We start from the raw sequence: 24,952 nt of genomic DNA, 5'->3' as shown, positions 1-24,952 counted from the left end.
TAAAGAAAAGCCACATGGACATTTTAGAATTGAAAAATACAACAAAAGTAAGTTTAAAAAAAGTTCATAGGACCAATAAGTACAATGGAGGTTACAGAGAAATGAACCAGTGAACTGTAAAAACAACAGAAATAACCTAATCTGAACAACACAGAGAAAACAGAAAAAACCCCAAAAACCTAAGGAATCAGTGGGACTAAACAAAAGATGTCAATTTTGTTACTGGAGTCCCAGAGAGAGGAAAAAAGAAAAGGGTAGGACTTAAAATAATGGCTGTAACCTCCCCAAATTTGGCCAGAGACATAAAATTAAGGATTGAAGAAGCTTAGGAAAACAAACACATAGCCCCAAAGAAATCTATGTAAAGATACAACATTAACCATCTAAAAACCGAAGACAAAAAACATATACAGTGAAAGCAACCAAAGAAAAATGACTCTATCAATTAGAATGACAGAAGATTTTTTTCTTACCAGAAACCATGAGAAGTAGAATATTTTTCAAGTATTGAAAGAAAAGAATTGTCAACCCAGAATACCATATTCAGTGAAAATATCCTCCAGGAAAGAAGAGGAAATCAAGACATTATCAGATGAAAGAAAACTGAGAAAACTTTACACTAGCAAACTTATCCTAAAAGAAGAGCGAAAGGAAGTTATCTAAACAGAAAGGAAATGATACAAAAAGAACTACTGGGACATGATAAACAAAGAAATAACATGGTAAGCAGAAAACAGGTAAATAGGCTTTCCATCTCTTCAGTTTTCTATATTTTATGGTTAAAGCAAAAGTTATAACACTGTCTGATGTGGTTCTAAATCTATGTGGAGAAAATACTTAATAATGAAAATTATGTTGTAAATGGGAGAAGAAGAAAGCAACGTAAGGGTTCTGTATTTCACTTGAACTGGTAAAATCACGATACCAGTACGCTGAAAAGATATATATACAGATAGATATACGAGGTCTGTCCAGCCATGTATTGGAAAAATAGAGGCATTTATTGAAGAAGATACAAGAAACAACATACATAGGACAATGGCACCTCAGTCCCCTTCCACCTTGGGACCTCACACAGTTCTTCCAACTGCCATCAGCTGCCCCCTCGAGGGTCTGAAATCTCTTCCATTTCAAAGGTAATTTTAGTTTTGGGAAAAGCCAGAAGTCACAGGACAGCAAATCTGGGCTGTAGAGGGGATGAGTCACCTGGGTGATTTGATGTTTGGCCAAAACACTGCACAAGAGGGGAAAGGGGTATAAGGGGACTACATGATAATGGGGGGAGGAGGGAATACAATAAAGATTACATTTTTCAAAAAAGCAACTCTGCATGAGACGTGATGCAAAAGCATGCACATTATCGTGATGAAGCGGCCAATCACCAGCTGCCCATCGCTGTGGCCTTCTGAATCACCTGAACAGTTTCCACGGAGGAATGTTCAAGCTTAATGCAAAATTTATGCAGAGTTGTTGCTCTACTTGCTCAGTCATTTTGAATGCGAGAGCCACACAGTACACACACACAACTTAAATATGTAATATATAATACAAATGTATTAATGTATATACACAATGTATACATGTACATGGAAACTGTGTACATTACACATACATACATATTAATACCTAGAACTACTAAAGAAGTTACACAAAGAGAAATTCTTAAAAACACTATAGATAAATCAAAAGGGAATTCTAAAATATGTTCAAGTAACTACAAGAATGCATAAAAAGGAAAACAGAGAAATGAAAACCAGGGAGAACAGAAAACAAAATAATAAAAATGGCCGAGTTAAGTCCTAATACCTCAAAAACATTATATGTAAATGGTCTAAATAGAACCAAATAAAACACAGAGATTGAGTGAATAAATCAAAAAACAATAAAACCATGACCAAACTATATGATGTCTACAAAAAACTCCAAATATGATACAGATAAGTTAAAAATAAAAGGATATAAAAATGTATATCATGCAAACAGGAAAGCAGGAGGGACTATATAAATATTAGATAAACTATACTGTGAAGCCAAGAAAATTACCAGAGACACACAGAGGAACATCATGATATGGTCAATCCACTAAGAATGTACAGAAATCCCAAGTGTGTAGTCATAAAACAAAAGAGCTACAAAAGCTGACTCAAAACTGATTAAAGGAAAAAGAGACAAATTCACAACTGTTAACTGTAGACTTTGATATAGCTCTCTCAAGAAAAAAAAATTGATGTCTCTCTCTCCCTCCCTCTCAAAATCAATAAATAAAATTAAAAAAGAAAGAAAGTTAACAGCAGAATACATCCTTTCAAGTACCCAAAGAACATACATCAAGTCTGACCATTTCCGAGGGCATGACAATAAACCTCACACATTTAAAAAAACGGAAATCAAACAGAGTGTGTTCTCCAACCACAATATAATCAAAGTAGAAATAAACAGAATGATAACAGGAAAACTTCCAAATACACTCAGAAACTAAAAACATTTCTAGAAAATCCTTGGATCAGAGAGGAAATCTCAAGAGGCTGAGTTAATCAAATTGGCAGGATACAAAATAAGCATACAAAGATTAATTCACTATATTAGGAGTGAGCATGTGGAAACCAAAATTAAAAATACAATGCCCTTTACAATCATTAAAAAAGAAACTTAGGTGTCAACATAACAAAATATGTGCAAAACTTGTTTGTTGGAAACTATAAAATGCTGATGAAAGAAATCAAACCTCTAGCCCTGGCTGGTGTGGCTCAGTGGACTGAGCACTGGGCTGTAATCCAAAAGGTCACCAGTTCCATTGTCAGTCGGGGCACAAGCCTGAGTTGCAGGCTCAGTCCTCAGTAGGGGGCGTGGGAGAGGCAACCAATCAATGTTTCTCTCCCTCTCCTTCTCCCTCCCTTCCCTCTCTCTAAAAATAATTTTAGAGAGACATAAAATGTTATTTATTTTATTATTTATTATTTTTAGAAAGAGGGGAAAGGAGGGAGAAAGAAAGGGAGAGAAACACCAATGTGTGGTTGCTTCTGGTGCACTCCCTACTGGGGACCTGGCACACAGCGCAGGCATGTGCCCTGGCTGGGAATCCCACCAGTGACACTTTGGTTCGCAGGCCAGCACTCAATTCACTGAGCCAGACCAGCCAGGGCAATAAACTCTTTTTTAAAAAATTAAAGATCTAAACAGGAGGAACATACTGTGTTCATGAATTGGAAAACTCAACATAGTAAAGAGACAAACTTTTTACTGATATACAGGTTTAACACAATATTCTATCAAAACTCCAGCAAATTTTTTTGTAGATAAAAAATTACTCCAAAATCTTCATGAAAAGACAATGGAACTGGAATAGCTAAAACAATTTTGAAAAAGATGAGCAAGAGAGGAGGCAGGTCTACCTGATTTTAAAATATTAAATAGCTCAGTAATTAGACTGTGTGGTACTGGCGGAGAGACAGACCCACAGATTAATGGAACATAACAGAAAACCCAGAAACAGACTCACACAAGTATGTGCAACTCATTTTGACAAAGGTGCAAAAGCGATTCAATGGAGGAAAGCTAGTCTTTGCGACAAATGGTACTGGAGTAAATGGACATCCACACGAACAGACATTTTCCCAAATGAACCGTAAGAGTCTTCAGAAGGAGTCTTATACCTTATACAAAAATTAAATCAAAATGTATCAGACTTAAATGTAATATGTTAAACCATAAAACTTTTAGGAAAAAACAGAAAATCCTTGGGACCTAGAGCTAGACAGAAACCTAATCTTTACACTTGACAAAAACCCAATCTTTAAAAGAAAAAATTAGTAAGTTGAACTTCATCAAAATTAGAAACTCTTGCTCTGGGAAAGACCCTGGTAATGGATGAAAAGACAAGCTACAGATAAGTGCAAACCACATACCCAACAAGGCACTGGTATCTCGAATACATAAAGAACTATTAAAAATAGTAAATAAACAATCCAATTACAAAATGGGTAAGAGTTTACTGAAGTGGACTTACTGATGGCAAATTAAACATATGAAAAGATGTTCCACGTCATTAGCCATTAGAGAAATGCAAATTAAAACCACAATGAGATATGACCACATATTTATCAGAAAAGCTAAATAAAAAATTGACAACCAATACTGGGGAAGATTCGAAGAACACATTGCTAGGAGGAATGTACGAATGGTACAGCCCCTTACCGGAAACCAGCTTGCAGTTTCAAAACTAGAAAACACGCCATGTCTCTGCACCACTCAGGCCCTCGCTGGATCCTCCCACGCCACCTCCTCCACAATACTGGGGGGCGGGGGTGCCCTAACGCACACGGTTCTCACCCCCACCATGGCTGCAAATTCTCTCCCTTCTGTTTCAAATGCCAGTTCTGAGTTTATTAAACTTCTACTCATTTTTTAAGATCTCTTTTACTCCCTGAGATCTTCAGGTAAATTTGACCTGTCCTTCCCCAGTGCTACTCTTGCAGTTTTTCACCATTTATCCCAAAGTTGGTTGTTACCTACATCTGGCTTTTCCCCTTAGTGCCCACTACTCCCAGGAGCATAATGGTTAAGAGCTCCTTAATGGCTCCGGAATGAATAGGTTGGGGCTACAGTACTAACTAGACTAGTTAGTAGTCATGACATTAGACAAATATCTTTTGAGCCTAAATTTTCTCATCTGTAAGGTAGAAATAATAGTAATGACAGTATAACAAGTATGATATGTGGATTAAATGGGATAATGAATGCACTTTGAATATTTAGCATCGTGCTTGGCACATGGCAGGGGTTCAATAAATGTCAGTTCTTATCATCATTATCATCACCCAAACTCTCTTGTCCCTCCAAGCACACTGATTTGGAATCTAGGTTCCTTTATCTATTTAAACAGAATGAGTTGATGTTTAACAAAATCTTCTGTTCCAAGTACAAGAAAAACTATCAATATTAAAATTTTTTCAGAATTCAAAATATTAAAGTCCACACCTGTCTAACAGTAAGTTAGGCTTAAGTCACTTCTATGAAATAAGCAGATTCTATAGGTATAAATTTAAGATGTCATTCTTCAATGGAGGAGAAGAAATAAACATGTTTAGTAAATATTTGCTGAGTGAAAGCAATGAGATGACATTCTGGAGAAAGCTCATCTACATTCTTTCAATCAAACATTTATTATGCCCATGTTATGTGTCAGGAACTTAGTAAATATCAAAGAATATCAATATAAGTAAGCTTATACACAGAACATAAGTAACTTTTCACAAGTTACAATGCTATCTGAATTTAAATGACTGGAGCTGCAGGAAACTCTTTTTTTCTTCTATTTAAAAGTAAAGAATAAAATGAGATTCATCAAGTACCATGGAAGAAAAAAATACACACATTTAGCTTTTCATTTTTAATTTTGTTTCAGACAGCTTTACCAGGCATCTACATTCTAGCACATCTTCTTCAATGAAAGATGACTTATACATAAAAAGGCAAGTGAAACAGGTCATGATTGTCTAACAGGGGATTTGAATCCCCAAATAAATTATTTTACAAAAATATCGAACTTGCTTTTCTACTTTTCTGTTAAAAATAAAAAAGAATTCACATTAAAAAAACCTGTAGGTTGGTATATAGCAAGTTAGGATAATCATTTTTACATACTAAGTAAGTCCTTCAAATAAATATTTTACACAAATTTGTTTTCAAAAATAGGTCAAGTATTTACCCTATGTTCGTTTGGTCCACTAAAAGACCATTTATAAAACTGACAATACTGCAGCTCATGCCCTAAAAATAGTTATTTGTATATCATTGCAGCTGGATCTGCACCTGTACATATTACATACATGTGAAATGGCTAACACTGCTGTGCATACTACTTCCACAAGTAGCTTTACCCTGTAGAAATCCACTAGCCTATCATGAATCAAACTGAAAGAAAAGAACAAAAGAAAACATTTTGCCTATTGTAGACATTTGCTATAATTACCAAAAAAAAAAGGCAGAAATTACCATGCTTTTGGGGCTTTAATACTGAACATAAGATAAAATTCAATACCACTTACAAATACCTGAATATAAAGAACATACTCACCACTCATGTGGAGAGCAAACAAATGAACATATATTACAGAACTTGGGCTTCTACCTGGCCTATTCCTGTTGTTTTATACTAAAGTCTTACATGGCCTTGGGTCCTTAAAAGATGGAGATTTAAGAAAATAATGTTACATTAGTTTTTCTGTTCTAAAGCCAACTTTACAAAGTAAAGTGGAGGGTATAGGACTTTATCTCCTCATATTTTAAAAGCCAATTTGATTTTTATTGTGATGTGATATTTTAATGAACACTATGCTAAAAATAAAAATGACTGCATTATGATTTTGTCCACAATATGCAAGTCCCTTATTGCTAAAATATTCCAAAATAATCCAATAAACCATTTCCATTTCCAATGGCTTAATTGAGAGGTGAATCTAACAGTTGTTTTCATTTTTTATCAATTACAACTAAATTAGGCTGAGAGCAGCTACCTTAAAATCCTGTAAACCAAAGCCAATTATCCAAAAATTTAGAAAACTAATACTTTCCATCCAGGATAGAAAAATGAGCATCCAAAGTAAAGAGAGCCACAAGATTGATCAAGTAACCAATCAAAAACCACTTCTCTGTTATTTGAGCTAATAGTTACTCGAAGCTTGAAGTTTCCGCCTTCATTATTATTGGTGGTTCCTAGAGTCACAGCTTCAATGTCAAATGTGACAGTAGACCCAGTGGTAACGGCAGGCAGCTGATTAGTCATTTCTTTTCCATTTACAAAAACTGCACCTAGAATGTTAAGGTAAAAAGTCATTTACATGTGAGCTATAACTAACTGAAATAGACTCTATATTATTGGTAATGCAGCTAATTTCCTAATTCAGATAAATAAAACATTTTGGAGTGCCAACTGGTCAAAGATAATGCATTTAATTAACCCTCATCCTCATGACAGAAAGAAAAAGTTAAAGCTGTAATAACATTTTAGAGCTCTGGTCAAGGGTTCTGCTCCCTTAGCACAGAGCCTATGGACTGTGGCCGGGTACATAGCGAAGACTGGTTGTGCCACATTTTCACCAGAACTTGAAAATTAGACTTTCCTTTTTAAAAAATTCTTATTTATTGATTGGGGACATTGATTTGTTGTTCCACTTATTGATGCATTCATTGGTTGCTAAAAAAAAAAAAAAAAAAAAAATGAACAGAGGCTATGAATTTCCCATATGGATGGCATCAAAGGGAATTTGACTCCACAGTAAATTTATAACCTGTGGAATAGCAAGATTGTTTCACGTGGAACAAACAAGGATCTTGTTCTACCTATACTGTTTGACCCACACAAAATATTAACATGTCTTAACATGACTTTTGAAAGTGTAATTTCCATGAAGGAACCAAACAACCTAGAGAAATATAACAAATTAAGTAAACTCTCCCTAGTTCCCAAATCTACATTGAATTTAAATGACCTCTGCACACAGAATGCAGAGGTGGCTCCCTGAAGCAAATCCCAGCCCACCCACCTCTGGTTACTTAACCTTTCTGTGGCTCAGTTTTCATCACCCATAAAATGGAAATACTACTACTCTCCACTTCAAAAAGTTGTTAAAAGGTTAAGTACTTTATTATTTATAAAGGGTATAGAACAATGCTGGTACACAACAGCCATACAGATATATCATTAAGACCCCTAGCTTCTCACCTCCTGCTATAAATGTGTGATATTGGGACAAATTTATTTCTTACTATAGTGATTCCTATATTTCAAAGGGAATGCAGTTATTTCTTACCATTTGTACTAATGCATACTGCTTGGTCCCGCTGTAGAGAGTCATATCCATTCTGCTTTTCTGCACACACGCCTATACTATCTCTTCTGTCTGGTTGTCCCACAGTTTCAACTCTGCAAATGAGGTAGGAAGAGCGTTCAATCTTTTTTTTTTTTAACATGATATATAAGTTATTCAGCATAAAAATAATAGGAATTTCATCATAACTGTTCTTAATAATAGCTAACAATAATCCTGCATTTCCTAAATTCCAGGCACTGTCCTAAAACTTTTGTATTTATCTATTGGGTTGGCCAAAAAGTCAGTTTGGTTTCTTCCGTATGATGGCTCTGGTAGTGCTTAGTTGTCTTTAGCTTCATTTGAAACAATTTTGTTAAAACTGTATTGTGACAGCTGTCATATCAGGGTGCATTAAAAAGAAAACTTATCAAAATTGGTGAATTTTTGTGCCGCCATTTTATTTTTATTTATACATTTTGAAAATATTTTATTTATTTTTTAGATAGAGAGGAGAGGAGAAAGAAAGGGGGAGAAGCATTGATGTGTGAGAGAAACATCAACCGGTTGCTTCTCACATGCCTCCAACTGGGGAACTGGCCTGGCATGTGCCCTGACTGGGAATCAAACCAGTGACCTTTCAGTTCATGGACCAGAGCTCAGTCCACTGAGCCACAACAGACAGGGCTGTGTAGCCATCTTAATATTGAAGGTGGAAGAAGATATGCAACATTTTCGACATGTCTGGGCCTGTCTTGCCTCATACTCCGGACTTTTCTAAAATCTCTCAAGCAAGCAACATCTGGCCTCTTTGTATCCCGTAGTACCTCTTGTTAAATGTCTTGTTAAATGTCCCCAGGCCCAGCACTAGTGGCGCCAGCCTTGGTTCACAGCTTGGCCTCTCCCAAGCACCTCCAAGGCCAACACAAGTAGCAGCTATCTGCGGACTGCTCTGTAGCTTGTGCCAGGTGGCCCCAGACAGGGCACAAACAGTGCCTGACTTCATACCTAGCAGGAGGTCCCAGAGTCAGTACGCCTGGTGGACAGCTTCAGACCACGCCTGATTACAACCCTATCACCTCCACCAGTGGCACACCCAAGCGACGGACTTGGTGAGCGCCAAAGCCCCACTGAAGCAAGTCCTGGTACATATAGGGTTGACTCCTGCACAGCAGCTCCTCCACTATAGTCACACCTGGTCCTCACAGCTGACTGACCCGGGGGCCAATCTCTCCCAGTAATGCCAACAGCAGTCAAGGCTCAACTACAACAGAATAGTGCATACAGCTTACACAGGGGCACATCTGGAGCACCTGGCTCAGGTGACTGGGGAAGCAGCACCCTAGGCCCAAAAGGACACCTACTATACAAGGCCGCTCTACCAAGGCCAGGAGATGTACCAGCTCCATCTAGTACACAGAAACAAACATAGGGAAGCAGCCAAAATGCAGAGATGAATACACAGGTCTCAAATGAAAGAACAGGAGAAATCTCCAAAAAAAAGAACTTAATGAATAGAGGCAAGCAAACTACCAGATATAGAGTTCAAAACAATGATTATAAGGATGCTCAAGGAACTTAGTGAGGACCGCAGCAGTATTTAAAAAAAAGACAAAAAACAAAGAACAGTCAGAAATGAAGAAAACGAAGAATACACTAACTGAAATAAAGAATTATTTACAGCAAATCAACAGCAGAGCAGGTCACACTAAGAATCAAATCAGTGATTTGGAATATGAGGAAGCAAAAAACACCCAATCAGAACAGCAAAAAGAATCGAAAAATATGAAGACAGTGTAAGGAGCCTCTAGGACAACTTCAAGCATACCAACATTCACCTCATGAGGGTGCCGGAAAGAGAAGAGAGAGAGCAAGAAATTGAAAAACTATTAAAAAAAATAATGACAGAAAACTTCCCTTACGTGGTGAAAGAAATAGACATACAAGACCATGAAGTGCAGAGTCCCAAACAAGATAAACCCACACCAAAACACAACATAATTAAAATATAAAAGGTTAAAGACAAAGAGAGAATCTTAAATGCAGTCAGTTACCTACAAGGGAGCTCCCATAAGACTGTCAGCTGATTTCTCAATATAAACTTTGCAATCCAGACGGACTGGCAAGAAATACTCAAAATGATGAAAAGCAAGAACCTTCAACCAAGATTACTCTACCCAGCAAACCTATCATTTAGAATTGAAGAACAGATAAAGTTTCCCAGACAAGAAGAAGCTAAAGGAATTCATTACTACCAAACCAATATTACATGAAATGCTAAAGGATCAAGGAGGAGAGGAAGGAGGAGAGGGAAGAGGAAGAGGAGATGAAGATCAAATGTGAACAATAAAATGGCAATAAATACATATCTATCAACAATTGAATCTAAAAATCAAAATAATTGAACAAGCAGAACAGAAACAGACTCTTAGATACAGAGAACATGCTAATGGCTGCCAGATGTGAGAGGTGTTGGGAAGATACGTGAAAAAGGTGACAGTATTAAGTACAAACTGGTAGTTACAGAATAGTCATGGGGATGTAAAGTACAGCATAGAGAATAACTATGTATGATGTCAAGAGAAATGAAATTTATCAGGACGATAACTTGATTTTATAATGTCTATTCACTGGGGTGTACACCTGAAGCTAATATAATATTGTATGTCAACTGTAATTGAAATATAAAAAAATGACTGAAAAAATAAAATTTTATCCATTAAAAAAAGTGATCTAAACCCCCTTCCCCTGCCAAAATAAGAAAAACCAAAACCCTTGACTATACATCTCAAGGAATGAAAAAGAACAAACTAAGCCCAAAGTTAGCAGCAGAAAGGAATAAAGAATAGAAAATAATCAACAAAAGTAAGAGTTGGTTTTTGTCAAGAAAATTGACAAACTTTTAGTGGATTAAGTAAGAAAAAGAAAAAAATGCAAATAAAGTCAGAAATCAAAGAGGAGTCATTGCAACTGATTGCACAGAAATTAAAAGGATTATGAGACTCCTATGAACGATATACACCAAAATTGAATAATCTAGAAAATCAAGGATAAATTCCTATGAATATAACCTACCAATACTAACAGTAAAAAAAGAGAAACCTGCCTGGACAAGTAGCTCAGTGGGTTAGAGCATCAACCCAATGCACCAAGGACACAGGTTCAATCGCTGGTCAGAGCACATATAAGAAACAGCCAATGGATGCATAAATAAATGAAACAACAAATCAATGTTTCTATCTCTCTCCCTCTCTAACACCAATCAATAAATAAAAATATTTTTTAAAAAAAGAAAGAGAAAACCTGAATAGACTTATAACTAAATAGTACATTAAATCAATAATCAGGAACCTCCAAAAAACACACACACACACACAAAGGCCAGGTCCAAGTGGCTTCATAGTATCCTGAAATCAAAATCAGAAAAAGACACAAGAAAAGAAAACTAGAGGTCAATAACTTTGATGACTAAAGATGCAAAAATCCTAAACAAAGTACTGCACAGTTGATGGGAATTTAAAATGGTGCAGCTGCTATGTAAAACGGTATGAGGGTTCCTCATAAAATTAAAAATAGAACTACCACATGATTTGGCAATTTCACTTCTGGGTATCTATCCTAAAGAATTAAGTGCACTGAAAAAAACACAATAGTACTTCTATGATATTTCTGCCAAAAATGCATAACCTGAATCCAATTATTAGGAAACATTAAACAAACTCAAATTGAGGGATATTCTATAAAAAAATTGGCCTGTACTCTTCAAAGTTGTCAATATCATAAAAGGTAAGAGAAATGGAGAAACTGTTCCAGGTTTAGTTCCAGACTAAAAAGCCATGGCTAGTGTGGCTGAGTGGATTGAGTGCCAGCTTGTAAACTGAAAGGTCAGTAGTTCGATTCCCAGTCAGGGGACATGCGTGGGTTGCAGGCCAGGTCCCTGGTTGGGGGTGACAAGAGGCAACCGATGTCTCTCTTGCATACCATTGATGTTTCTCTCCCTCTATTTCTCCCTCCATATCCTTCTCTCTAAAAATTAATATTTTTTTTTAAAAAGAGACATGACAACTGATTATATCAAATAATCAAAGATTATTTTTTCTATAAAAAACATTAATTGGAACAATTAAATCTGAAAAGGTCTACAGGATAGAAAATAGTATCATATCAATGTTAATTTTCTGATTTTGATAATCTGTTTTTATGAAATACTGAAAATGATTTGGGGGAAAAAAGTAAAGAGAAAATGAAGCAAATATAGTATTGGGGAATCTCGGTGAAGGGTTTTGAGAAATCTTTGTACTATTCTTGCAATTTTTCTAAGTCTGAAATTATGTTTTATAAGATTTTAAAAACACAAAATACTATATGGATAAATATGTATGTTGGGAAGATATGAGGAACACAAGATACTTGAATTTTATCCCTAACATTTCTAATATTTTGTTTCTCTACAAAATTATTAATTCTGAATAGAGAATAGCAGGTATTTGTTACATTATTGTGCAATGAAGAATTTGGCCTGTCTGGATCCTGGGAAGTAACCTCTAAACCACCAGAATTTCCCAAGTGATAGGAGTATCTTTGTTATTCACAGTGGGCCCCCAGACCAGACTGATGCTTTATGCTAATGAGGCGCTCCAGTGGGCCCCTAGATAGTGGATGCGAACAATCTGATTCAGAATGGAAGCAGGTAACCCCAGAAAGACCTGTAATGTGATTAGAGGTTTGAGACTTCGAGCTACACAATATCAGCCCAATCCCCCGGGAAGGCACGCAAGGTGAACAGTGAGTCAAACAGGGAATGATTTAAGCAACCATGCCTCCATAAAAAGATCCCCACTAAAAATTCTGGACACCAAAGTTGAGTGAGTAGCCTTGGTTCCAATGCTCTTTATGTACTGTCATGCTAGAGGGCTATGCATCCCTGGGTACAAGGAACGCTTCATGTTTGAGACCTTCCCCTCTGCATCTCTCCCTTTGGTGGGCTCTGATTTGTAGCCTCTTGCTACTGTAATAAAACTGTCATGAGAAATGGAGTGCTTTCCTAAGTTCTGTGAGTTATTTCAGTGAATTACAGAACCCGAGGGTGGTTGTGGGACTCCCAGAGATTTGAAGCCATCCATGTAGTGTTAGAAGTGAGGGTGGGCCCTGGAGACCCTGACCTTGCAGGTGGCATCTGAAGGGAGGGCAATCTTTTGGAAGACTGTGCTCTTAACTTTTGGGTTGGCCAACTCATTAACCTTTTTTAAATTAATATGAGAATGCTGAATACAGTTTATTCCTCATTTGTGGTAATATTTTTACCGTTGTGTTTTCATCAACTGTAGGAAAGATTCACTTCTCTTTTTAATGTTTTCCTCTTATGCTATCATTGTCTAGAACTACAAGCCTCCATTTTGCATTATTTGTATTAATTAATTGGGTTTCCTTGTCGTAGTGGGAGGGATGTAAGGAGGTCGGTGGGAGACCAGGGTAACTTTCAGATTTACAGCTCGATGCCTGCCCCCCATGGCTGTAAGAAGGTGCTGCCTTATAACATGGCTCCCCTGTGAAGCCATGTCTCCTTTAACACTCAAAACCTCATCTGGTTCAAGAGTTTCTGTTGCCACAACCGAGCCCCCCTGATTTCTCAAAAGGCTGCTTCACAGACCACTGTCACCAACAGACATAGTTCTTCCTTTCTAAGATGATGCACTCTAGACTCCTCAGGGCATTTTCCCACTCTTCTGTTTCCTCAAGCAGAACACTCGAGCACTGTGTTGTCCTAGATTATAGGCCCTGATTGTAGGCTTGGGGGTGGGAAGCCTTCTCATTCTGGGACTGAGTATTTGGAGATTTCTGACATTGGCCCCTCCACATTCAGCATTGTTTTTCCTCAGCAAACTCATGATTTCCTGAATGGATTTCCTGCCTAGCTGTGGCTTAGGAAGTACTGGCCTCTAATTTGGAATATAAGTTTTCTGTATCTCGTAGTTTTGTTGAAAAATCACTTGTGGGTCCTCTCACTGTTATTCTCCTTATTACTCCAAAGATTCAAAAAGTGAAAAAATTCAGAGCTAAGGTGCTGCCATGAGCCTACTGGTCCCAGAAGTTCCCATCCTCTGTCTTGAACCCACTCTAAAAAAGGTTTCCCCTCCGCAGCTCCACTGAAACTGCTCGTGTCAGTCACCATCTTGCAAACCCAGAGGTCAACTCTCAGTCCTTTTCTTAACTGATGGATCTCCATCATTTGACACAATTTGTCACTCTTTGAAACTCCCTCTGCTTGGCCTCAAGGACACCCATTCTCCCACTTTCCCTGTCTACCTCCTCACTTGCTACGTCTTCAGAATCCTTTGCTGGTTCTTCCTTTTCTCCCCGACCATGTCTTCTATCTACATTTACTCCCTGGCTGATCTCATCCCATTCCACAGCTTTAAATGCTTCTTTATGTGCTAAATACTCTCAAAGGTATATCTCCACCTGGCCCGCTTCACTGAACTCCAGACTTGTGTATCTGACTGTCTACTCCACATCTTCACTTGTACGTCTAAGAAGAAACTCACATTTAGTTTGTGAAAGAATAAATGACATTTGCCCAGAAATATGTTCCTCCTACCTCAGTAAATGACAATTCTATCCTAACAGTTACTTAGTCCAAAAACTCTGGGGATCATACTTGACTCCTTTCTTTCTCCCATCCCACAATCAATCCTTCGGTCAATCTTGCAAGTTCTTCCTTCAAAATATATCCACATTCTGATCTCTTACCTTTACCTCCACTGCTTCTTCCTGGTCCAAGTCACCATTAGCTCTTACCAAGATTATTTTTACATCCTTCTAACTGGTCTCCCTCCCTACCCATACCACTTTACAGACAACTTTCCACATAGCAGCCAAAATGACCTGTAAAACATGTGTCAGGTCGCATCATTCATTTGCTTAATATTCTTCAATGGCCTCCCACCTTATTCCAAGTCCAAGCAGAGTCCTACCCGGCTAGACTGTCAGGTATTGATTCTCAGCATCACTATTAACAATCTGCACAACCTCAGGCAGGTTGCTTAACCTTTCAACATTTCAGTTTCCACATCCATAAAATTCAACTACCTTGTGAGGACATAATGAGGATTTATAGACATCAATTCATTAAGAACAAATGTTAACTGGCTATTATTATTTTATATAGTTTAGCTCAAGTTGTAAATTCATGAAAAGTCACATGCAGAGCATGATCCCTAAGATTACAGAATGTAAATTTGACTTGGTTTTACTTGATAAAGCCTTTTGTTGCAGGGTGGAGAGGGGACTCTGTATGCAGTATCAAATGTCTCCTTGTAAACAGGTACAGATGACATCCAAAAGAAGCATTTCTTTGAGGGACAGAGCCTGTCCCAAAGAATATGCTACCTTTCTGAGTTTCTCTCTGACTATACTCCTCATCTCTATTAACCCCACCCATACCCCTTATTTGCTGTTCGTTGTATTTTCTTCTACGATTTTGATTCTTGCTTTGTTCGCCACTTGAACTGTCCTTTCCAGCTCTTCCAGAGAAGCCTTTACCAACCCCTCACCTAGAAGTTACTTTTCCTTCTGCATCCCTCAGCAAGCTGAATGTTTCTTATACTAATGCATAAACTGCCTACTCTACATTGAGCCACAGTTTCCAGGGTTTTTTCTGTTTCTTAAACTTTGTATTCCTGCCAACCCCAAGTATTGTAAATACCATCTGAGTAGAACAAGGTTTGAACAAAACAATCAGCCTCATTCAAAAAGACTGGAGTTGGTCAGAACTGTCCTTACATTTTAGAAAAGTAGTTTAAGACAGAAAGAATATGGACAGGAAAAAGACTAAGAAATACACCTTAGAGTTACAATATAGTCATAGGGCTGTAAAGTACAGCATAGGGAATATAGTCAACAACACTGTAACAACTATGTGTGGGGCCAGGTGGGTACTGGAAACATCAGGGGGATCACTTCGTAAAGTATATAACTGTCTAACCACTATGCTGTACACTTGAAACTAATACAAAAATAATATTGAATGTAAACTGTGATTTTAAAAAATAGTCCTTAGATTATCTGGAGGAATAACTATTATACGTGAACACCCCAAAGCAGATATGCCTTCATGATTTCATGTAATCCTCCCTCTACAAACAAACTAAAAGCTAGGGTACAGAATCCTAAAGGAAATCTATGCAGGAAACCAGCTGTTGTTTCTCATCACATCTGTAATAAAGAGTCTGTGGGGAAAAGTCTTTTGACATTCTCTACATCTGCAGTAAGAGCCAAGCTTCCACCTGAAAGAACTATCTACCATATCTCTAGTGTATCACTTTGGCAAAATATAAAACCCCAGCAAAGTTATACTCTCCCTGGGACAATGCATTCTGTCTCAACAAGAAGGAAATGAAAAGACTTCAAAGACCCTAGTTAACAGCAAATTAACATCTTAATCCTAGTAGAGACTATGCCCTGTTGGGATTTCCCAGGAAAGATTAAATTAGGCTGGAGTTTTTTTGTGGGGGTTTTTTTTTTTAAACATGAGGAGCTAACAATTAGTATTAAAGATATATCTAGTAATGACAGAGACCAGTCTCATTCAGAAAAAAAAAAGATCTAGGTAAGCTTAAATTCATTCAGAAAAGCTAATGCTATGCTTAAGCAAAGGCAAACATTAAATCAAATTCACATATTCCCAGTGACCCCTACCTAATAGTCATCGATCACGGCATTTCTAAGACAAAGCCCCAGAATTCTCTGACGCTTCTCCCGTCAGAGGTGCGGGTCCCTTCCCTGGGATCACGAATCTGTGACTGGTTGAACAACAGAATGTAGAAGTGACACTGTCAATATCTAGACCCAGACCTTAAGAACTGACAGTTTCCATTTCCTATCTTTTGGGATGCTCATTGCTGGAACCCAGCCGCCATGCCGAGGGGAAGCCCAAGCAGCTGCTGGAGGGCTACGTGTAGAGACACCAAGAACCAGAACCAATCTGCCAGGCGTGGGATTGAGCCATCTTGGAAATAGATCCACCATCCCCAGTCAAAATACCCCACATATGAGGAATAAACTAAACACTAGCTAACACCACATAAGCAGAAATGACTGAACTTGCCGAGCTCCGCAAACTGTGGTTTCCTAAGCAAAGAAAATGGCTGTTATTGTTTTAAGCCTCTAAGTTTTGGGATGGTTTGTTATACAATAGATAAATGGAACATTAATTTTTTTATGTTCTTTAAAGGAAAAACTTATTAGTAAAAAATAGCTAGCCAATTGCCCCTTGATTTACCACCTGATGTTACTTGTGAGAGGTAGGGTAGCACAATGGTTAAGAACACAGACTTTGGGATTAGATGACCAGGGTTCGAATACTGACACATCACTAATCTCTCTGTGCTTTTGTTTCTTTATCTGTAAAAGGAAGACAATAGCCTCCTATGCTATTAGGATTAAGGAAGGCTGTCTGAAAGGAAGCTATCTTAAAGCAAAGAGGTAGTAAAGAAGAGAAAGTAAAAATATAGTTTAAAAACAGTAAGAGCAGGGGATCTTAGAAGCAAGGAGAGGGAAAACAGGAATGTTGACACAGGAAACCAGGGAGAGGCCTGGAAGGAGGGGGCTGCTAGCAGATCGGACACCAAATGAGACTGGGTTCTACAGATCATGAAGAGCCAGCCAGAAACTGGCTTCTTTGGCGTCAGCAGCTCTAAACATTCCAGAAACTTCAGCAGGAAATTGGGCTAAGCAACAGGGCAGTGCCTACAGGAGTACAATCTCCCTTCTAACTCCAAGGCCCTCAAACACCCTCAGAAAACTGAATGAAGTTTACCTTTATTCAAGTAGGCCCATCGGTCCCTCCCTCATACATAGAAGTGCCCCCTCAACTCACATCTTCTAACTTAACTGCTGATGCCTGAAATTCTTTTAAACAAGGAGAGAAAACATTTTCATTCCACATTTAGAGGAAAAAAATGACAAAAATGCAAAGGTATGGCAAAGACAATACTGAGCTTAACTAAGCTTCAGTTAACTACCCTCCCAAGTAGGGCACAGTCCAGTGTCTCTGGAAGAGGAGGGAGGAATTAACTAATGATTTATTGAAGCCTACAGACCACAGATAGTAAATGGATTTAAATTTAATCAATATTTACTGAATGAGATAAGAAACAAACATAAGTATGCCATCTATCAGACACCTTCCCTGTGTTCACAGAGGAAGAATTTAAAGATTTTATTTATTTATTTTTTTAGAGAGAGGGGGATGAAGAGAGAAAGAGGGGGAGAGAAACATTAATATGAGAGAGAAAGATCGATCAGTTATCTCTAGTATGCGTCCAGACCAGGGAAGGAACCAAACTCTCAATCCAGGCATGTGCCCTGACCGGGAATTGAACCAGCAACGTTTTGCTCTGCAGGACAATGCCCAACTAACTGAACCAAATAGTCAGGGCCACAGAGAGAGAGTTTAAAAACAGGAGAGCATCAGGTCACCATCAACCAGAGAAAAAGGTCATAGAAAACAAAAAAGGAAAAGAACTAAGGTTACAGAAGCAGAAAAACTATAGATTTCAGCACTAATTAGAATCATGTTTACTGTCCCAGGAAGACGAACAAGAAGCAATATAGATGAGTCATTAACATCACAGATCCTGGAGCCAGACTGCCAGCACTTAAACCCTAATTTTGTCTTTATGAGTTATGTGACAGTGGGTAAGTGATTTCTCTGTGCCTTGGCGTCCTCATCCCTAAAATGAGTAACTGCACCTATTTCATTAGGTTATAGTGAGAATCAAATGAGTTAATACAAGCAAAATGTTTAGAACAGTACCTGGCACATAGTAAGTACTATTTAAATATTAATTGCAACTATTATTACTATGATTATTCTTCTTATGGTCTGAGATATCTGACCTAAATCTATCAACTCAGGAAGTCCTACCATTATAACGAAGTCACTTGTTCTCAGGAGATTCACTAATGGAAGTATTTTTGTAAAGAAGAGACATAAACAAAGAAGGAGTATGTTGGTATAGAAAACTCATGATTCTTTGGGGAATAATTTAATATACTTTAGGGCACTAGACTCCTTATTTCTCTCTCTCTCTCTCTCGGTTGGTATTTTTCTGGTTATTAAGTCATTATTTATAATTTAAGGGATGAGAGGAAGTCTCAAAAATGAGAGAAAATATAACCAGTACATTCTGATAACGGCTGACAGTTTAAATGCCTTGGCTGGCAAAGAACACAGCAACATTTGCTTAGATAACACATTCAGATGTTATTCATGCCTTATATGACCAGGGACTGAGAGGAAGAGGAACTTGAAACAAGCCTTCACAATAAATTCTCATGATCTCAAGAGTTAAAACTTAGAAGAGAGTTTGCTACACTATGAGTATGGTGAACATCAGGCAAGCTTTACTTTTCTAAATCAAAACTGGGCTTCGAAAAAAACAAAAACAAAAACAAAAAAAAACAAAAAACTGGGCTTCGGTTTCTAGGAAGAGCTAATTAGAAATATGACCATAGAGAGTACATCTCAGACAAGCTGAAACCACAAAGATAAAATTTTTCTAATACAGGAATAAATGGACAAAGAAATAGAATTAATGGTTATAGAGATTGTTTTCAGTTTTATTTATAGAGAATTACATACACAGTATGTTTACACCAATAAGCTGTCTCTCATAGAGACTGCTCTTACTGATTCACAAAGGAAAAAAAAGTTCTGGGCCTCTGAATTTTTAAGGTTGACTTTTGAGAGGTATTCTATTTACCTCTATGTACCAAGAAGAAAAGAGATTTAAACATGAGTACGTACTATGTATTTAACATACGCAAGGCATTTTATACACATTATCTCAGTTAATCTTCATAATAAGCCTAAGAATACTTACGAGTATAAGAAAGCTAAAGCAGCCCTGGCTAGTGTGGCTTAGTGGACTGAGCGCCAGCCTGCAAACCAACAGGTCACCAGTTCAATTCCCAGTCAGGGCACATGCCTGGGTTGTGGGCTAGGTCCCCAGTTGGGGGCATATGAGAAGCAACCACACACTGATGTTTCTCTCCCTCTTTCTCCCACCTCTCCCTCTCTCTAAAAATAAATAAATAAAATCTTTAAAAAAAAAGAAAAGAAAACTGAAGCAAAGAGAATTAAAGAGTACCACTGCCTATAAATGATAGAATAACATCAGGGTGATTCTGAATCCAAAGCTTAGGTATGCTCTACACTTCATTATACTGCCTAAGACAGATATTTTAATATCTACTTGCCTGAATGTTAACGTCTGCCCACAGAAATAGGTTGGAGCGCTGGAGTAGAGAACACCTGAGGATTCCGAATCATTCCGGAGTGCTATATTTCTTCGACTGCTCAGGCTGTACCCCTCAAAGCCAGCTGTCCACTCTTTTTAAAAAGCAAAGACATTGAAAATTATTAGTATCTTTTCAGGACTACCTTCAGTACAGACACATTAAATAAAGCTTGGAAGTGGAAGAGACTACTCTTAGGGATCGTGAGCAAGTTCAATAAAAGGTAAGATTCTTCCATGACAGGGCATTATGGTTAATCCTACCAAAAAAACCCAAAAACACCTTTTAGTCTATTATTATACAATTTTGACATGGAAGAGCAAATAAGTGTTATTGCCTATCTAACAAAATCTTGTTTGAGCTTATTCCAACCTGATTAAGAATTAATTAACAAATGAGTCAAAATCTGTTAAACAGAAGAGATCAATTTCAAATCATACAACTTTGAGAAAAAGCCTCGACCTAGATATGTATTGAAAGTTTGGATCAAATATTGCAGCTGCAATATTTAAAATCTGTGGTTTTAGGGGATGCGATGAATCCTGTGTGGCACTATCTTGGACTCTGGAAATAAGAGCTGTTGAAAATTTTGCAAAATTCACATGACATAATTTAAGCAGGAGGTAAAAGACATGTTCCATGTTGGTCTCATCAATTCAGGGTTTCTCCTTGGAATAAGAGGTTTGTCAGTGTGCTGCCTGTAGCACAAAATACAAGTGTTCTTATACACAGTTAAGCTTCAGGAGTGAGAAGCAACAGCATACCATGAGGCACCAATGTGGAATGACCTATCTGGGGGACGCTCCAAGGACTCCACTCCTGTCGGCCATCTCCTCGGGCGCAGACTCTGAACTGATAATCAACATTGGGGTCTATGTGTAATACTATGAATTCAGTTTCAGAGCCTACATATACATCCTCAAAATGATTTGAAGTACATTTACGGAACTGGAGTCTGTAATCTTGGGCTGTAAAGTCGTCATCCACCTAAGGAGAAAGGCTTTATGTTAGGTAAAAATCAGAGAATAACTTCTCTTGGCATTATTGTTTAAGAACTTTGAATGGGGGCATTTTGGGCCCAGTATACAAGCCTGTGGGCTGAATACACTCAGTATAGGCCATTCTCAGGAAGGTCATAGGAAATATTCTGCTATTATTTCCCTTCTTTTCTTTACTGAACCATGTGTTTGAAACTTTTCAGTCTGATATGAAAAAAATCTGCTTTCTCTGATGAAATGGCAGGTTGTCTACACAAGAATCCTGAAGATTAAACACTTAAAAGTTCAAGGATAAGAATCCCACAACTATATCACTCATATAATAAAGAGAATTAATATCTAGAATATATAAAGGACTCCTAAAAATTAATAGATCACCAACCACCTAATAGAAAAATGGGCAAAAGACATGAATAAGCATTCAATAGAAAAAATATAAGATGCCAAAAAATACATTAAAATAGTCAATCAAATTTATAACACAGAAAATGCAAAACCACAATCAGATACCATATTGGCAAGAATATAAAGTGTGATAATGCCAAATATTGGTCAGTATGCAGAGTTAGAGGAACTCAGAACTGCTATTGGTATAATCACTTTGGAAAGAGTTTGGTATTACCTAGTGTTCATCTAATACTCTAAGACCTCATAATTTACAGGTAGGTATTTCAGGAAAAAAAAAAAAAGTTACATGTGTCCACAAGGAAACAATAACACTTATAGCAAAAAGCAAACAAAAAAAATGGAAACTGTAAGCCCAATGACAGGCAAAAGTAAAATTGGAATAAGAGTCCTTGTTTTAAACCAACAAAAGGATCTCTATTTCTCTATATCAAGCCTTCATTTTTTTTACAATTGCATTTAAGAACAGTTTCTCATAGCTGAGCACTAACCTCTGAATGATGTAAAGAGCCAAAACACTATGAATCATGTGGATATAATTTCTATCTAAAATATGATGGCTCACCTACATAACTAATTTAACACAAAAAAATTTCAGCCACAGTGAGTGTGCGAAGAAACCATTCTTTAGATGTTTTATTCCATAGATATTAGTTTGAGTGTTGAGCAGAAAAATATCAGACACCAATATTCACTATCATCATTTGACTTTTCTAATAAACAGGAGTGAGAGCAAGCCTCAACTCATTAAGAATTTAAGTTTGGGAAACAATGATAGAGTGATTTTAAAAAGCATCTTCAGCCCTGGCTGGTGTGACTCAGTGGATTGAGTGCCAGCCTGCAAACCAAAGGGTCACTGGTTCAGTTCCCAGTGAGGGCACATGCCTGTGTTGCAGGCCAGGTCCCCAATAAGGGGCATGGAAGAAGCAACCACACATTGATGTTTCTCTCCCTCTCCTTCTCCCTCCCTTCCCCCTTGTCTAAAAATAAATAAATAAAGTTTAAAAAAAAAAAAAAGTACCTTCAAAACTGTTTATCTCAATCTGGAGGAGCTACCTCAGTTCAAGTTTCCTGTGACTTTATTTTAATTATATAGCAAAAGGGATTTTTGTTCACGAAGAGAAGAAAATATTCAAAGGTAGTTACTTTAAAAAAACTTAAGGCCCCCAAATCTCAAATCCATAATGTTGAAGCCACTTTACAATTCTCAATTACCTACCTTACACCACCGCACGAGGATGCCTCCCGGTTTCTCTATCAGTTCTTCTATCTGTACTGGTGGGCGAGATGCTACTGTTCCATGCTTAAAAATGTGGTCTTTCACTATGTTAAGAATTGAGTCATCCAATTGAGCAGATAAACAAGGCACATCAACCAGTAAAGGCACTTCTGGTAAGCTGAGGAAACAAAGCTCAAGTGTTTATGAGGCTTTTAACTGCGTTAAAAATAGAAGGAATACTTTAGATCAGTCACACACTAGAGCGTGGAAGTTCCCAGTAAATAATGCTCATGGCAGTGGGGGCTTTGCAAGACATTATGCAAAGATTCTCTTCCCAAATAAATATAAGCAAAAGATAAAAAGCTGGTAGCATCACAGTTGTCGGGTTTAGACCAAATGATCTGTTTTACTGAGATATGACCCCATTTCAATGTTATGTTCAAATTTTTTAAAACTTAACAATTATCTTACACATCAGAATTGGAGAAAATCTGTAATAATACTATACCAAAGATTACAATCACAACTATTTCATATTAGTATAATTGGTAATGAGCAGTGAGACCTTGAAAAATATATTCTGTATCTCCCTTAATCAGAATCTTTTAACAGGGTGTGGAAAAAAGGCAGATAGTTTAAATGCTTAAAAGTTAAGCCCCGAAGGCACTAACCCTCTTACCTGTCCAACTGAATGTGTGAGGCCTTTTTGGTAAAACTCCACAGCTTTTCATTCTGTTCTCCTGCACCACCGTGAATGGCAACTTGACCTACAATGAGAAGTAAGAGAACTAGTACAGTAGAAAATGGTCACGTTGTAAGTAATCAACACAGTCCGTGCCTGGGTAAGTCTCTGGTTTTGTTGCTAACAATTCTTAAGTGATATCACAATCAAATTCCCAAAAAGTAAAGAGCTGAAGAAGGAATTAAGAAGTACAGATTGGTAGTTAACATAATAATCCTGGGGATGTAATGTACAGCATACAGAATACAGTCAATAATATTGTAATAACTATGTACAGTGCAAGGTGGATACTAGACTTATCAGGGGAAAACTTTGTAAAGCATATGATTGTGTAATCACCATGCTGTACACCTGAAACGAATACAAAATCATGCTGCATGTAAACTGTAATTGAAAAATAAAATGTAAAGTTCTTTAAAAAAAAAAATCCCCCAAAACTAGAAGTGGACACTATTTTAGAAGTGACACTAACGTTAAGCTCAAGAGGAAAAGGGGTGCATAATGGTGACATCTCGCCAAAAAACGTATATTCAGTCCTATGCAAGGAAATCTGGTTTGTCAATCAATTTTATGCAAAGTAGAAGACCCAGGGACTTTTGCCCTCTTTCTCCTATCAACTCCAATAGGAGCACGAGTAATAGGGCATGGGATCTTATAAAACCAAATGATACAGTAATGTTTTCCTAAAAGGGTATTATATATTAGATTAGAAAATATTCCCTGGCTGTTGTGGCTCAGTGTATTGAGTGCTGGCCTGAGAAGCAGAGGGTCACCGGTTCAATCCCAGTCAGGGCACATGCCTGGGTTGTGGGCCAGGTCCCAGTTGGAGGCCTGCAAGAGGCAACCACATACCGATGTTTCTCTTCCTCTCTCTCTCTCCCTTCCTTTCTGTCTAAAAATAAATAAAATCTTAAAAATTGGAAAAAGTTACTCAAGAGAATAAAATGTTATATAAAGGTGGTTAAAAAAAAAAAAAAAAAAAGGCCAACTTCTATGTCCTTTCACAGCCCTGAAGACCACTTCTTTTCCATCTGAATGCCCCTCGGAGTGACTCAAGTTTTCTGAGGCCACATAAGAGGAGCAGTGTTATGTCCAAAGGAAAACAGAGACACACTGAACACTGCATTAAAATCCTCAAAATTCCATCAATAAGTCTTTATCCCTTGGGAGGAAAAGTGAGGAGAGAGTCTGAAATTTAAAATATTTCTGAAGTATAAAAAAAATTGAAGCATCAGATGCTGTAAAAACATGTATGTGACTCGAAGGATTTTCTAAACTAAAAACATTTCTCAGTTCTCAGGGTGACGGGTGCACATCTATGACCTGTGTTGAACTGCTTCTGGGTTTGTTTCCAAAAGCAAAGCCTCCAGAGGAAAGACATTCTGTGGTTCTGCTAAAAAAAATTTTCTCAAAGGCACTGTGATGGTCAACAGCATATATGAACTTCTCACTGACAAGAAGACTAAAATATAATGAGCAT

General features: G+C 37.5%; 1 protein-coding gene across 1 annotated transcript in view; it reads right to left on the bottom strand.

Annotated features, from left to right (window-relative positions):
- Nucleotides 1-6,004: 6,004 nt before the first annotated feature.
- CRLF3 (cytokine receptor like factor 3) overlaps nt 6,005-24,952 on the bottom strand; it is a 31,795-nt gene continuing 12,847 nt past the window's right edge. Inside the window, exons 3-8 of the mRNA XM_054573155.1 lie at nt 23,410-23,497; nt 22,731-22,908; nt 20,873-21,095; nt 20,070-20,202; nt 7,812-7,924; nt 6,005-6,810 (exon numbers count right to left, since the gene is read on the bottom strand). Of these exons, the coding sequence (XP_054429130.1) occupies nt 6,554-6,810; nt 7,812-7,924; nt 20,070-20,202; nt 20,873-21,095; nt 22,731-22,908; nt 23,410-23,497 (992 nt within the window). The 3' untranslated portion in view covers nt 6,005-6,553. The remainder of the gene's footprint in view (nt 6,811-7,811; nt 7,925-20,069; nt 20,203-20,872; nt 21,096-22,730; nt 22,909-23,409; nt 23,498-24,952) is intronic.

Source organism: Pteronotus mesoamericanus, unplaced genomic scaffold (assembly GCF_021234165.1).
Source record: "Pteronotus mesoamericanus isolate MK-2021 breed Mesoamerican mustached bat unplaced genomic scaffold, CSHL_Meso_final contig_246, whole genome shotgun sequence".
Classification (NCBI taxonomy): Eukaryota; Metazoa; Chordata; class Mammalia; order Chiroptera; family Mormoopidae; genus Pteronotus; species Pteronotus mesoamericanus.
This window is presented reverse-complemented; position numbering and strand designations above follow the sequence as displayed.